Consider the following 14,315-nt stretch of genomic DNA (forward strand, 5'->3'; position numbering starts at 1 on the left):
TGCAGACAAAGTAGTAAATTCAGTATGAGCTCAAAGCAGAATATGTTTCTAACCATGTGTCTTACATAGCAGACTTCTGGGGACAGCTACAGTTTACATTAAGTTAGCATTGCATTATACACGCTCCTACTAACCTGCTTCCAGTAATTAAGTGATGTAGGAGATCGGTTGAAACAACTTACAGGGAATCAGCCAGGTGACATACTTAAAACGACCATTATTTTTCACCGTTATTTCTCCATTTGCGCCTTGAAAATACCTGGGTTTTCACCAGTTGACACGTAGGCGGTTGTCGAAAATGTTACCGGGTTGCATTATTTTAAGTTGTTTGTATATTTCACAGACTGGAAGAAATTCAATTTTCAGACAGAACTGGTGTCTATCGGTAATGAAATGAGTATTTTTTTTGTTGAGTTTTGCAAAGATTCCTCTGTGGTGTCACCGCCAGACACCACACTTGCTAGGTGGTAGCCTTTAAATCGGCCGCGGTCCGTTAGTATACGTCGGACCCGCGTGTCGCCACTATCAATGATTGCAGACCGAGCGCCGCCACACGGCAGGTCTAGAGAGACTTCCTGGCACTCGCCCCAGTTGGACAACCGACTGTTAGCGATGGTTCACTGACAAAATACGCTCTCAATTGCCGAGACGATGGTTAGCATAGCCTTCAGCTACGTCATTTGCTACGACCTAGCAAGGCGCCATTACCAGTTACTATTGATACTGAGTCATGTACATTCAAGAGCGACACTCATCATTAATGGATTAAAGTTAAGTATTCCACCAGCTACGTTCGTTTTTCTAAAGTATAATTTCCTTGTCCTGTTCAAGAGCTCACGCCAGCATGCGTGAGCTAAAACGCGTGCCTTTCGGCTTCCTCTAATAATACGGTGTTGGCTCTCCTGCCAACCCACAACATCCTCAAAAAACCTTTTCTTTTAGTCGGCTTCCTCAAAAGAAAAGTTATTTACATCTGTTTATGGATATTTCCTATTTTGATACTAGTTGAAGTGTTCCTAGAGCATTTGTACCCACTATATAATGATGGGTAGAAATGAATTTTTTGTATTCTTTAATTTAAAAATAATGAAAACTCATGTAGTGAAGCATCATTTGTTTTATATCACAGATATTCATTGAACTGTTAGTCATATGATGGCATCCATTTGACATCCTGGTTGTCAGTCGAGGTAGGTTCTCCCATCTTTATCCCTAGCTTCCGTGTCGGCTCCCGCCTCCACAAGAAACGCTGTCGTCTCTTCGTACCCATGCCACGCAGCAAACTGCAGCGGTGTTCTCTCGTAACAATTCCTTGCGTTGACGTCAGCGGAACACGCTACCAGCAGCCGCACAATAGGTGAGTGACCACCGATTGCAGCCAAGTGCAGGGGCGTCTCGTTACTGCTGTTCCTGGCGTCAACCTCTGCCCCTCTCTCCACCAGACCCCTCACTACCTCCACGTATCCCATCTCTGCAAAGCAGTGCAGGGCGGTCATCCCTTCACTGTCCCTCGTCCTCACATCCGCCCCTGCTGCGGTAAGTTCCAGCAGCTCCTCTACATCCCCCTCCTCGAACGCCTCTATCAGTCTCCTGGTTTCCTCTTCTCCAAAACCGCTCCTGCGCGAAACATTAAAGAGTCTTACACTCTACACTACCACCACCACCACCACCACCACCACAAACACACACAAACACACACACACACACACACACACACACACACACACACACAAACACAGGGTGATTTTTTTCCACTATGTACAAACTCTGTTGACTGATCGATGAGAGGATACTTAACAAGAAAGTCTATTGAGCTTACGTCCAGTCATGCATGGTTTCCATGCTAGAGACTATTTAATCGCACTGTTACAGAGACTGCGATCTAATACGTGCAGTACGATGCAGCCATAGTTACAGTAAGCATCATCTCCTGGTAATGTTCCTCATACGTCACGCCCTAGCGCCCTCTCTGGCCACAGCAATGGATAATCTTGCGTCCGATTCACTTTTTACTCACCTTGTAGTGGATCTGATACAGCGTTGTACACAATATCCCGTATTCGAATCGAGAGATTCAAAAATGGTTCAAATGGCTCTGAGCACTATGGGACTTAACAGATGTGGTCATCAGTCCCCTAGAACTTAGAACTACTTAAACCTAACTAACCTAAGGACATCACACACATCCATGCCCGAGGCAGGATTCGAACCTGCGACCGTAGCAGTTGCGCGGTTCCCGACTGCGCGCCTAGAACCGCGAGACCACCGCGGCCGGCAATCGAGAGATTGCTGAAATGTTTTTTTTTTTTTTTTTGTGGTTTTAGGGCGCACAACTTCAATGGTCATTAGCGCCCTGACTACTCAGAATGCACCGCGAGGCACAAGTGGACAACAACAACTAAAAGGGAAAACACGATAAAAGACAGACTGACAGGCATAGGATTAAAAAACAGCATCATCAAATGTCCTGAGAGAGGCTTGTCAAATTGATAAAACGAAGAACACGAGCAACTGCTCGTGGGTCATCCGCTAAAATGGCATCGAAAGTACTTGGCAGGTTAAGATCTAGACGCAGTTTGTTAAAATATGGACAGGACATTAAAATGTGTCGAACCGTCAGCAAGTGCCCACATGGGCAGAACGGCGCTGGCGCAGCCGTCAGCAGATGGCGATGGCTGAACCGGCAGTGTCCAATTCTTAACCGGGCCAAAACTACCTCCTCCCGCCGAGAAGGGCGTGAGGAGGACGTCCAAGCCACGGGAAGAGGTTTTAAGGCCCGAAGCTTGTTGTCTGTAAGTGCAGCCCAATCGGCATGCCATAGCGACACAATGCGCCGACAAATGACCCTGCTAAAATCGGACGAAGGGACACAAGAAGCTGTCCGAGGCTGGAGGACCGCAGCCTTGGCCGCGGCATCTGCAACTTTGTTCCCAGGGATACCGACATGGCCAGGAACCCACATAAAGCTAACCGGAGAACCGACGTCCACCAGCTGCTGAAGAGAGCGTTGGATCCGGTGTACGAAAGGGTGAACCGGGTACGGATCACTGAGGCAAGTCGTAAACCCCGATGTTGTATGGAGTTGAGGCGGCGTAAGATGGATGGCCGTGCAGAGGAGTAAACGAAGCTCCCATAATCCAGCTTGGAGCGGACGATCGACCGATATAGACGAAGTAGGACGGTTCGATCCGCTCCCCACGACATACCACTGAGAACACGGAGGACATTTAAAGAACGGGTACAACGGGCGGCCAAATATGACACATGTGGAGACCAGCTAAATTTCCTGTCAAATGTAAGGCCTAAAAATTTGGTTGTCTCCACGATTGGGAGAGCAACGGGACCGAGTCGTAAGGACGATGGGAGAAACTCTTTGTAGCGCCAGAAGTTAATACAGACCGTCTTCTCGGCAGAAAAACGGAAGCCATTGGCGACACTCCAGGAGTAAAGACAGTCAAGAGAACGCTGAAGACAGCGCTCCAGGACACGTGTACACTGCGCGCTGCAATAGATGGTAAAATCGTCCACAAAAAGGGAGCCTGATACATCAGCTGGGAGGCAATCCATTATTGGATTGATCGCGATGGCGAAGAGAGCGACGCTCAAAACTGAGCCCTGTGGCATCCCATTCTCCTGGCGAAAGGTGTCGGACAGGACAGAACCCACACGTACCCTGAACTGTCGATCCATTAAAAATGAACGAATAAAAAGAGGGAGGCGACCGCGAAGGCCCCATGTATGCAAAGGTTCTTCAGCATCTGAATATGAATAGAATCAGGCCCTGGAGCGGAGGACCGTGATCGGCCAAGTGCGTTTTCGAGTTCCCGCTTGGTGAATGCGGCATTATAACTTTCAGAATTCGAGGAGCGGAAGTCAGGTGGCCTAGCCTCCTCTGCCTGTTTGCGTGGGAGGAAGGCAGGGTGGTAATGAGCGGAGCTCGAAACCTCTGCGAAAAAGCGGCCGAAGGCATTGGAGACAGCCTCAGGGGCCACAAGGACGTCATTCGCGACCTTCAAGCCAGAAACTGGGGAGTGGACCTTAGTGCCAGATAGCCGGCGCAGGCTACCCCAGACAACAGAAGAAGGAGTAAAACTGTTGAAGGTGCTTGTGAAAGCAGCCCAGCTGGCTTTCTTGCTTTCTTTAATAATACGACGACACTGAGCACGTAATCGTTTATAATTAATACAATTCGCCACTGTAGGGTGGCGTTTAAAGGTGCGTAAAGCACGTCGACAAGCACGTAAAGCGTCTCTACATGCTGCGGTCCACCAGGGGACCGGTACGCGACGTGGAGAAGAAGTAGGGTGAGGGATGGAATATTCAGCAGCAGCGAGAATGACTTCCGTGAGGTGTGCGACCTGACGATCGCAGCTTGTGAAGGTTTGATCCTGAAAGGTCGCCCTGGAAGAGAAGAGCCCCCAGTCTGCCTTGGAGATGGTCCAACTAGAGGAGCACGGAGAGGGAGTATGCTGCAGGAGATGGATATCACACGGGAAGTGGTCGCTCGAATATGTATCAGCAAGTGCATACCACTCAAACCGGCGTGCAAGTTGGGGAGTACATATAGAGAGGTCTAAATGGGAATAGGTGTGAGATGTGTCCGAAAGAAAAGTAGGGGCGCCAGTATTGAGGCAGACAAGATTGAGCTGGTTGAAAAGGTCTGCTAACAAGGAGCCCCTTGGGCAGGATGCTGGAGAGCCCCAAAGGGGATGGTGGGCATTGATGTCTCCAGTTAACAAAAATGGTGCAGGTAGCTGAGCAATAAGTTGCATCATGTCTGCCCTGGTAACGGCAGATGACGATGGAGTGTAAACGGTACAAAAGAAAAACGTAAAAGTGGGGAGAGTAATGCGGATGGCAGCTGCCTGCAGGCCGGTGTGCAACGTGATGGGATCGTAGTAAATATCATCCCGGACCAGCAACATAACCCCTCCATGAGCTGGGACACCTACCACAGGGGGTAGGTCAAAACGCACAGAGGTGTAGTGTGCCAAGGGAATTTGATCGCATGGGCGTAGCTTCGTTTCCTGGAGGGCTACGACGAGCGGACGGTGCAAGCGGAGCAACAACTTCAAGTCCTCTCGGTTGGAGCGAATACTGCGAATATTCCAGTGAATAAGTGCCATCGTAAGAAAAGGAAGATGAAAAAAGGGGTCACCTCGAAGGCCGCTGAGGGCATGGCTTCGAGCGAGCACCGCCGCCGCTATCAGTAGGCGGACAGTCATCGTCCATTGGGTCCATAGTTTCATCGGCCATCTCGGGAGGATGGCCGGGAGGGGGAGCTTCCTCCGCCGGTGAACGGCCAGATGTACGGCTACCAGCGGTGCGGCCAGGCGAAACGGATGACGGCCTGGGGCAGCAACCGCTGGGTGGCGCAGGAGAAGAAATGCGCCGTGGCGGAGAAGGAGAACTGTGCTTCCTATGAGCCTTTTTGGAAGGAAGTTTGGTGGAAGTACCGGTCGAAGGCTGGGAGGTCGAGGAACGGAGAAAGTCTGCACGGGATGGTTCCTTCTTGAAGGCCCGTGCATCTGACTTCGGGGTCTTCGTCTTAGCAGAAGCTGATGAAGGGGCTGGTGTCTGTGGGGTGATGGGAGGAAGAGGAGACGTCGACCGCGCGATCTTAGCACTGGCCGAACGGACGACCGTGGTGCTGAAGGTCAGATCGCATGTCTGGGTTGCTACCTCCCTGGTAGTCCGAGGAGAGGCGAGGACAGTACTGTATTTCCCCGCTGGGAGCAGCGTGGGCTGCCTACTAGCCAATAGCTTGCGAGCAGCCGAGGTGGACACTTTCTCTTTGACCCGAATTTCTTGGATACAGCGTTCTTCCTTATAGACAGGACAGTCGCGGGAGGATGCGGCATGGTCACCCTGACAGTTCACACAACGAGGAGACGGAGGTGGACAGTCACCCTCATGGGCATCCCTGCCACAAGTGACATTTAGCCGCATTGGAACAAGACTGTCGAGTGTGATTGAAACGCTGACACTGGTAGCAGCGCGTAGGTGTCGGGACATAGGGGCGAACAGAAATAACCTCGTAGCCCGCCTTGATGCGCGATGGCAGCTTAACACTATCGAAGGTCAAGAAAAGTGTCCGGGTCGGTACAAGGTCATTGTTGACCTTTTTCATGACCCTATGGACAGCCGTCACTCCCTGCTCAGCGAGGAAAGATTGAATCTCCTCGTCAGTCAATCCGTCGAGGGCGCTAGTATAGACTACACCACGAGACGAATTCAAAGTTCGGTGGGCCTCCACCCGGACAGGGAACGTGTACAGGAGTGTGGCCCGAAGCAGTTTTTGTGCCTGAAAGGCACTCTCAGTTTCTATTAATAAGAGATTGAGATATTGAAGAAAGTATGATTTTTTTAAATATGATACACTGTTTAACAGCAATTGAAAACAAAAGCTGAAGCTGAATCTATTCATCAAACAATACAAGAAACGTACTAAGATTGGAAAGCAATGTGACCACTGTCAGCTACTGCAGTGTAAAAATCGCCAAGCAAAGTTCTTGTGCAAAGCTCTCGGATAACTGTGTATAAATGTGGTGTCACCGCCAGACACCACACTTGCTAGGTGGTAGCTTTAAATCGGCCGCGGTCCATTAGTACATGTCGGACCCACGTGTCGCCACTGTCAGTAATTGCAGACCGAGCGCCACCACACGGCAGGTCTAGAGAGACGTACTAGCACTCGACCCAGTTGTACGGACGACTTTGCTAGCGACTACACGTACGAAGCCTTTCTCTCATTTGCCGAGAGATAGTTAGAATAGCCTTCAGCTAAGTCCATGGCTACGACCTAGCAAGGCGCCATTAACCATTTCTAGAGAGAGTCTCACTTGTATCATCAAGAATGCTGTATACAAATGATGGATTAAAGTTAAGTATTACAGAAGCTACGTACTTTTCTTTATAGCATTCATTACGTATCCTGTTTCAGACCTCATGCCCGCCGGCGTGTGTAACGCGTGCATTTCGGCTACTTCCGAGTGGCGTGGCTGTCTTGATACGCCACAACAATAAACACTAATCGAAATTATGATTACATGGAATACACTTCAAATGAATTAAAGGTTGGTTGGTTGGTTGGTTTAAAAGGGGGGAACGGACCAAACTACTTTATCATCGGTTCCTTGTTCCTATTGTAATTCCACAAGGGAAAGAATAAAACAAACTAGACACGCAGCGCAATACCGAGAGGAAGGAAAGCCACGAGAACGACAGAAGACCAACTAACACTACAAGGACGAAAATAGACCAAGTAAAACACAGAAACGCAAGAAACTGGTAGAAGAGAGTAAAACAGGAGAGCAGATAACCGTGGCTGGCTGACTACAAAATAAAAGGTTAAGCCAGTCACTCTGCAACACATTGAAACCTCCACCCCAAAAGCACAAGGGTGGAGGACACAGGGACAAAGTACCTGCGCTGAAACTTATATCAAGTGATAAAACCCACCCTCACGTATAAAATGTAAAACCAAATCAGCCAATGAGGCGTTGTCTGCTAAACTAGGACAGTACAAAAAAAAAATATGGGCCACTGTCAATTGGGCGCCCCACCGACACGGAGGTGGGTCTTCACAGTGCAAGAGGTAGCCCTATGTCGCCCAAGCATGCCCAATGCGGAGCCGGCAGAGAGCCACATAGTACCTGCGAGAGGCCTGCATGGAGGACTTCTACACAGCCGTAGTCTCCTTAATGGCACACAGTTTGTTGTGCATACTGAGACTATGCAATTCTGTCTCCCAAAGCCGAAAAACCTTGCTGCGTAATAATGAATGCTGGTCAGTTATTGGAATGCCGCTCTCCATAAGCGGTTTCCATGTAGCCTGTTTGGCCAGCATGTTAACAAGTTCGTTTCCTGGGATTCAGACGTGGCCTGTGGTCCAGACAAACACCACTGAGCGCCTGGACCATTCCAGGGCATAGATAGACTCCTGGATAGACGCTACAAAAGGATGGCGAGGTTAGTATTGGCCGATAGCTTGTAGGCTGCTCAAGGAGTCAGTACACGACTCCCCAGGGCCTAAATGTATGTGCTCAAGAGCACGAGATATAGCCACCAGGTCTGCAGTAAAAACATAGCAGCCATTGAGCAAGGTATGGGGTTCAATATGGCCTCTGAACGTTGGCGAAGAAAACGTGCCCATCAGCCATCGAGCCGTCAGTGTAATCCACTTCAGAGCCCAGGAACACGTCAAGAATCGAAAGAAAGTGTCAGCGGAGAGCCGCGGGAGTAACTGGGTCTTTAGGGCCATGTGATAGGTCCAGGTGAAGCTTTGGCCGAGGTTTACACCATGGAGGCGTACGTGAATGGACCTCGACTAGAGGTGGTAAAGAGAAGGACTCCAGACAGAAGCGATCGGACACGAACTGCTATCATGAACCCTGACTGGGGCTGCTGATGCGAGAGATGGACCACAGTGGTTGGGAAAGCGAGATGGTAATTCGGATGTGCAGGAGAACTACGAATGTGTGCAACGTAACTGGCGATCAGTTGTGCACGCCTGAACTTCAATGGAGGGACTCCGGCCTCCATCAGGATGCTGGTCATCATACTCGTCCTAAAGGCTCCTGTCACTAGTCAAACTCCACAGTGGTGCACTGGGTCAAGTAAATACAACGCTGAGGGCGCCACAGAACCATAAACCAGACTCCCATCATCGTAGTGGGATTGAACAAGGGCTCTGTAGAGCTGCATCACAGTAGAGCGATCTGCACCCCATTTGGCGTTGCTCAGGCAACGGAGGGCTTTGAGGTGCTGAGAGCACTTTTAAGCTGACGAAGATGAGAAATCCAAGTCAATCAGGCGTCGAAAACCAGTCCTAAGAATCGATACGTCTCCGCTACAGTGAGTGGATCGTCATTAACGTAAAGTTCAGGTTCCAGATGAACAGCACAACACCCACAGAAGTGAATGACACACGACTTTGCGACTGAAAATTGGAAGTTGTGGGCTAGAGCCCATGACTGTGCCTTGTGGATGGCTCCCTGTAGGCGTCGCTCAGGTACACTGGTACTGGAGCAACAGTATGAAATGCTGAAGTCGTCTGCATATAGAGAAGGTGAGACAGACGGCCCTACGACTGCTGCTAGGCCGTTAATGGTCACTAAAATACACACTCAATACAGACCCCTGATGGACCTCATTCTGCTGGATATGAGGGGAACTATTGGAGGCACTAACTTGGACATGGGAAGTACGGATCGATAGGAAATTTTGGATAAAAATCGGAAGCAGGCCCCAGAGACCTCACTCATATAACGTGGTAAGGATATGTTGCCGCCAGGTCACGTCGTAAGCTTTTTTCGTAAATCAAAAAAGATGGCAACAAGGTGTCGTCATATGGAAAAGGCTGTCCAGATGGCACTCGAGGGCACAAGGTTAACAGTGGTAGACCCAAACCCGGCGGAAAGTGCCCTAGCATGGAGTCAGTAGGTCACGTAATTCCTGGACCCAAGAAAACCACTGACACACCATAAGTTCTAGCACCTTACAAAGAACGTTGGGTGAGGCTGATGGGCCGATAGCTATCCACACCAAGTGGGTTTTTACCTGGTTTGAGCACTGGAATGATTGTGCTCTTCCGCCATTGTGATGGAAAGACGCCATCGCACCAGATCTGTTTGAAAATGAGGAGATATCACTTGTCGGTGGACTAGAGATGTTTAATCATCTGACTGTGGATCCGACCCAGTACAGGAGCTGTGTCGAGGCAATGTGCAAGGGCGCTGAGGAGCTCCCACTCTGTAAATGGGGCGTTACAGCGTTCAATATGGCGTCTAGTGGACGAGAAGACTTTCCCTTCCGACATTTGAGAGTGCGAAAGGCTGGGGGGTAATTCTCCGCTGCAGAGGCTCGAGCATAGTGCTCAGCGAAATGCTTGGAAATCGAGTTGGGGCTGGTAAATAACACAGACATAGGTGGTAACGCCAGGGATACCTGTTGGGCTCTGCTACCCAACATTCGCATAACCAAGCCTACTGCACAGTACATGCAGGCACACATTGACACACTTTTTTAACTACATACTTTTGGCTATCATGTGTGTGAATGTGTCGGAGGAACCTGTAGCTCCGAGTAAATTCTTTCATGTACTTGGGTGAAATACCATTATATGAGGGGCGTTCAATAAGTAATACACTACTGGCCATTAAAACAGCTACACCACGAAGATCACAGGCTACAGACGCGAAATTTAACCGGCAGAAGGAAGATGCTGTGTTACGCAAATGATTAGCTTTTCAGAGCATTCACACAAGGCTGGCGCCGGTGGAGACACTTACATCGTGCTGACATGAGGAAAGTTTCCAACCGATTTCTCATACACAAACAGCAGTTGACCGGCTTGAATGGCGAGACGTTATTGTGATGCCTCGTGTAAGGAGGAGAAATGCGTACCATCACGTTTCGGATTGTAGCCTCTCGCGATTGCAGTTTATCGTATCGCGACAGTGCTGCTCTCGTTGGTCGAGATCCAATGACTAGCAGAATATGGAATCTGTGGGTTCAGGAGGGTAATACGGAACGCCGTTCTGTATCCAAACGGCCTCGTATCACTAGCAGTCGAGGTGACAGGCATCTTATCCGCATGACTGTAACAAATCGTGCAGCCGCGTCTCGATCCCTGAGTCAACAGATGGGGACGTTTGGAAGACAACAAACATCTGCACCTGCAGTTCGACGACGTTTGCAGCAGCATGGACTATCAGCACTGAGACCATGGCTGCGGTTACCCTTGATGCTGCATCACAGAAAGGAGCGCCTGCGATGGTGTACTCAACGACGAACCTGGATGCACGTATGGTAAAACGTCATTTTTTTCAGATGAATCCAGGTTCTGTTTGCAGCATCATGATGGTCACCTCCGTGTTTGGCGACATCGCGGTGAACGCACACTGGAAGCGTGTATTCGTCATCGCCATACTGGTGTATCACCCAGCGTGATGGTATGGGGTGCAATTGGTTACACGTCTCGGTCACTTCTTGTTAGCATTGACGGCATTTTTAACAGTGGACGTTACATTTCAGATCTGTTCAAATGGTTCAAATGGCTCTGAGCACTATGCGACTTAACTTCTGAGGTCATCAGTCGCCTAGAACTAATTAAACCTAACTAACCTAAGGACATCACACATCCATGCCCGAGGCAGGATTCGAACGTGCGACCGTAGCAGGCACGCGGTTCCAGACTGAAGCGCCTAGAATCACACGGCCACATCGACCGGCAGATGTGTTACGACCCATGACTCTACCCTTCACTCGATCCCTGCGAAATCCTACATTTAAGCAGGATAATGCACGACCGCATGTTGCAGGTCCTGTACGGGCCTTTCTGGATACAGAAAATGTTCGACTGCTGCCCTGGCCAGCAAATTCTCCATATCTCTCACCAACTGAAAACGTCTGGTCAATGGGGGCCGAGCAACTGGCTCGTCACAATGCGCCATTCACTACTCTGGATGAACTGTGGTATCGTGTTGAAGCCGCATGGGCAGGTGTACCTGTACACGCCGTCCAAGCTCTGTTTGAATCGATGCCCACGCGCATCAAGGCCGTTATTACGGCCAGAGATGGTTGTTCTGGGTACTGATTTCTCACGATCTATGCACCCAAATTACTTGAAAATATAATCACATACTAGTTCTAGTATAATATATTTGTCCAATGAATGCCCGTTTATCATCTGCACCTCTTCTTGATGTATCAGTTTTAATGGCCAGTAGTGTGTAACTTTTTTCTCCGCTAATTTAGGTTTAACAAATGCAGAATTTGTTTTGGGACAGAGGAATATTCGTGCTTCAGCCCCTACAGTTTCATGAATTTCCGATAGAAGGTTGCGTTACTCATAGTCTTCGAAATGGCGTCTGTAACGGAGGTGCGTTCGGAACAGAGTTGTCACCGAGTTCCTTTTGGTGGAAAACCAGAGCTTCGCAAAGCATCTTAGGTACTTACAAAGTGTCTACGAAGACCTGGCAGTAAACAAAAGCACTGAGTTGTTGGACGAGGCATTTGTTGCAGCCATAAGATCACGCATACCTGTCCGATCTCCCGCGTGCAGGACAGTCGCACACAGCTGTGACTGCTGCAATGTTGGAACATACGGATAATCTCGTTCCAGATGATGGACAGATCACAAAGACCTCGGTGCACAACTACAAGTCTCTGTTGATACTGCTGACACATCAGTTGCGGTACTCAAATGTGTGTGCATGTTGAGTTCCTCGCCGCCGACGAAGGACCATCCGTACGTTATTACTTGTTCGTTACGAGGCTGATCGTGACAAGTTCTTGTCGAACATCGTCACAGGCGGTGAAACGTTGGTTCATCACTTCGAATCGGAAGCGAAGCGTCAGTGCATAGAGTGGTACCATACCACCTCTCCTGCTAAGTGAAAGATCAAAGCCGCACCCTAAGCTTGTAAAGTCACGGTGACGGACTTCCACGATTCTGAAGTGTTACACTGTTTAATGTCCTCCTTCACAGTGCAGCGATCAACTCTGAAGCATATTGTGCTACCCTCGGGAAATTCTTCAGTGACACAAAAATGCAAACAAGCTCTTCCTCCTCGCCCTCCTCCTCGACAACGTAAGGCCTCACACGAGCTGACACACTGGACAGGGGCTCATAGAACTGCATTGCACTATTCTTCCTCATCCACCCTACAGCCCGGGTCTCCCACCTTTCCACTTCCATCTCTTTGGCACAATAAACGAGGATCTCTGTGAGAAGCAGTACACGGACGATGGGGAGGTTGTTGATGCAGCAAGAAACTGACTCCAATGTCGACCAGAAGAGTGATACCATGAGAGCATACAGACCCTCCCAGTAAGATGCCTTAAGGCCATCGCACTGAACGGAAGTTATGGTGAAAAAGAGGGTTTAGTAGTCATAAAAATGGGAAATAATATGGTTTATTGGAATTCTGAATAAAACCAACCTGCATTTAGAAAATAAAAGATTTGCAGTGCTTACTGAACGTCCTTTATATCTATGCCTGCAAGCCCGCCTCTGCTTACTGAACACAATATACAGGGTGAAGTGATATTCGTGCACTCGGGCTTCGCAGTGCAACTCCTCATATGCCAGCGATAAAAAAAAGTCTACCACAAAATTTCGTCCGGCGAGTACATCCGGCAGAAAAAGGACGTTAAAGAGTGGCAATTTGGCAACACTGTAACCACATGTATGGTAAGTACTTTCGTGAGCACACAGTCGTCCTGTTGTACGGCTGGTGCCGTCGATAGAGTTTTGGGTTAGCTTGCAGCTGGTCCATGGTTCGATCCTGGGTTGAGGCCTATGTATTTTATTTGGTAATGTAGTGCAGGTGGTACGGTATCTGGCATCTTACTCGTCAACAGATATTGCAGTGGGTCCTCTAGAAAACACTTACACTTACATACTACAATCGTAGAAATGGAAGGTTGGTCAGCCTTCAATGAAGCCCTTTTCATGTCATGGAATTTCACAATTACCTCATCCACCAGATGCGAAATCTGTTTTCTTCTTATCCTCCTCCAGTGGTCCCAGAGATTAGTGTTGTTGTTGTTGTGGTCTTCAGTCCTGAGACTGGTTTGATGCAGCTCTCCATGTTACTCTATCCTGTGCAAGCTTCTTCATCTCCCAGTATCTACTGCAACCTACATCCTTCTGAATCTACTTAGTGTATTCATCTCTTGGTCTCCCTCTACGATTTTTACCCTCCACACTGCCCTCCAATGCTAAATTTGTGATCCCTTGATGCCTCAAAACATGTCCTACCAACCGATCCCTTCTTCTAGTCAAGTTGTGCCACAAACTTATCTTCTCCCCAATCCTATTCAATACCTCCTCATTAGTTACGTGATCTACCCACCTTATCTTCAGCATTCTTCTGTAGCACCACATTTCGAAAGCTTCTATTCTCTTCTTGTCCAAACTAGTTATTGTCCATGTTTCACTTCCATACATGGCTACACTCCATACAAATACTTTCAGAAACGACTTCCTGATACTTAAATCTATACTCGATGTTAACAAATTCCTCTTCTTGAGAAACGCTTTCCTTGCCATTGCCAGTCTACATTTTATATCCTCTCTACTTCGACCATCATCGGTTATTTTACTCCCTAAATAGCAAAACTCCTTTGCTACTTTAAGTGTCTCATTTCCTAATCTAATTCCCTCAGCATCACCCGACTTAATTTGACTACATTCCATTATCCTCGTTTTGCTTTTGTTGATGTTCATCTTATATCCTCCTTTCAAGACACTGTCCATTCCGTTCAACTGCTCTTCCAAGTCCTTTGCTGTCTCTGACAGAATTACA

At 48.6% G+C, this 14,315-nt stretch overlaps 1 protein-coding gene across 1 annotated transcript in view; it reads right to left on the reverse strand.

The window, feature by feature from the left end:
* Positions 1-1,181: 1,181 nt before the first annotated feature.
* LOC126123318 (speckle-type POZ protein-like) overlaps positions 1,182-14,315 on the reverse strand; it is a 32,957-nt gene continuing 19,823 nt past the window's right edge. Inside the window, exon 2 of the mRNA XM_049915102.1 lies at positions 1,182-1,617. Coding sequence (XP_049771059.1) covers positions 1,182-1,617 — 436 coding nt within the window. The remainder of the gene's footprint in view (positions 1,618-14,315) is intronic.

This window comes from Schistocerca cancellata, chromosome 1, assembly GCF_023864275.1.
Source record: "Schistocerca cancellata isolate TAMUIC-IGC-003103 chromosome 1, iqSchCanc2.1, whole genome shotgun sequence".
NCBI classification, from domain to species: domain Eukaryota; kingdom Metazoa; phylum Arthropoda; class Insecta; order Orthoptera; family Acrididae; genus Schistocerca; species Schistocerca cancellata.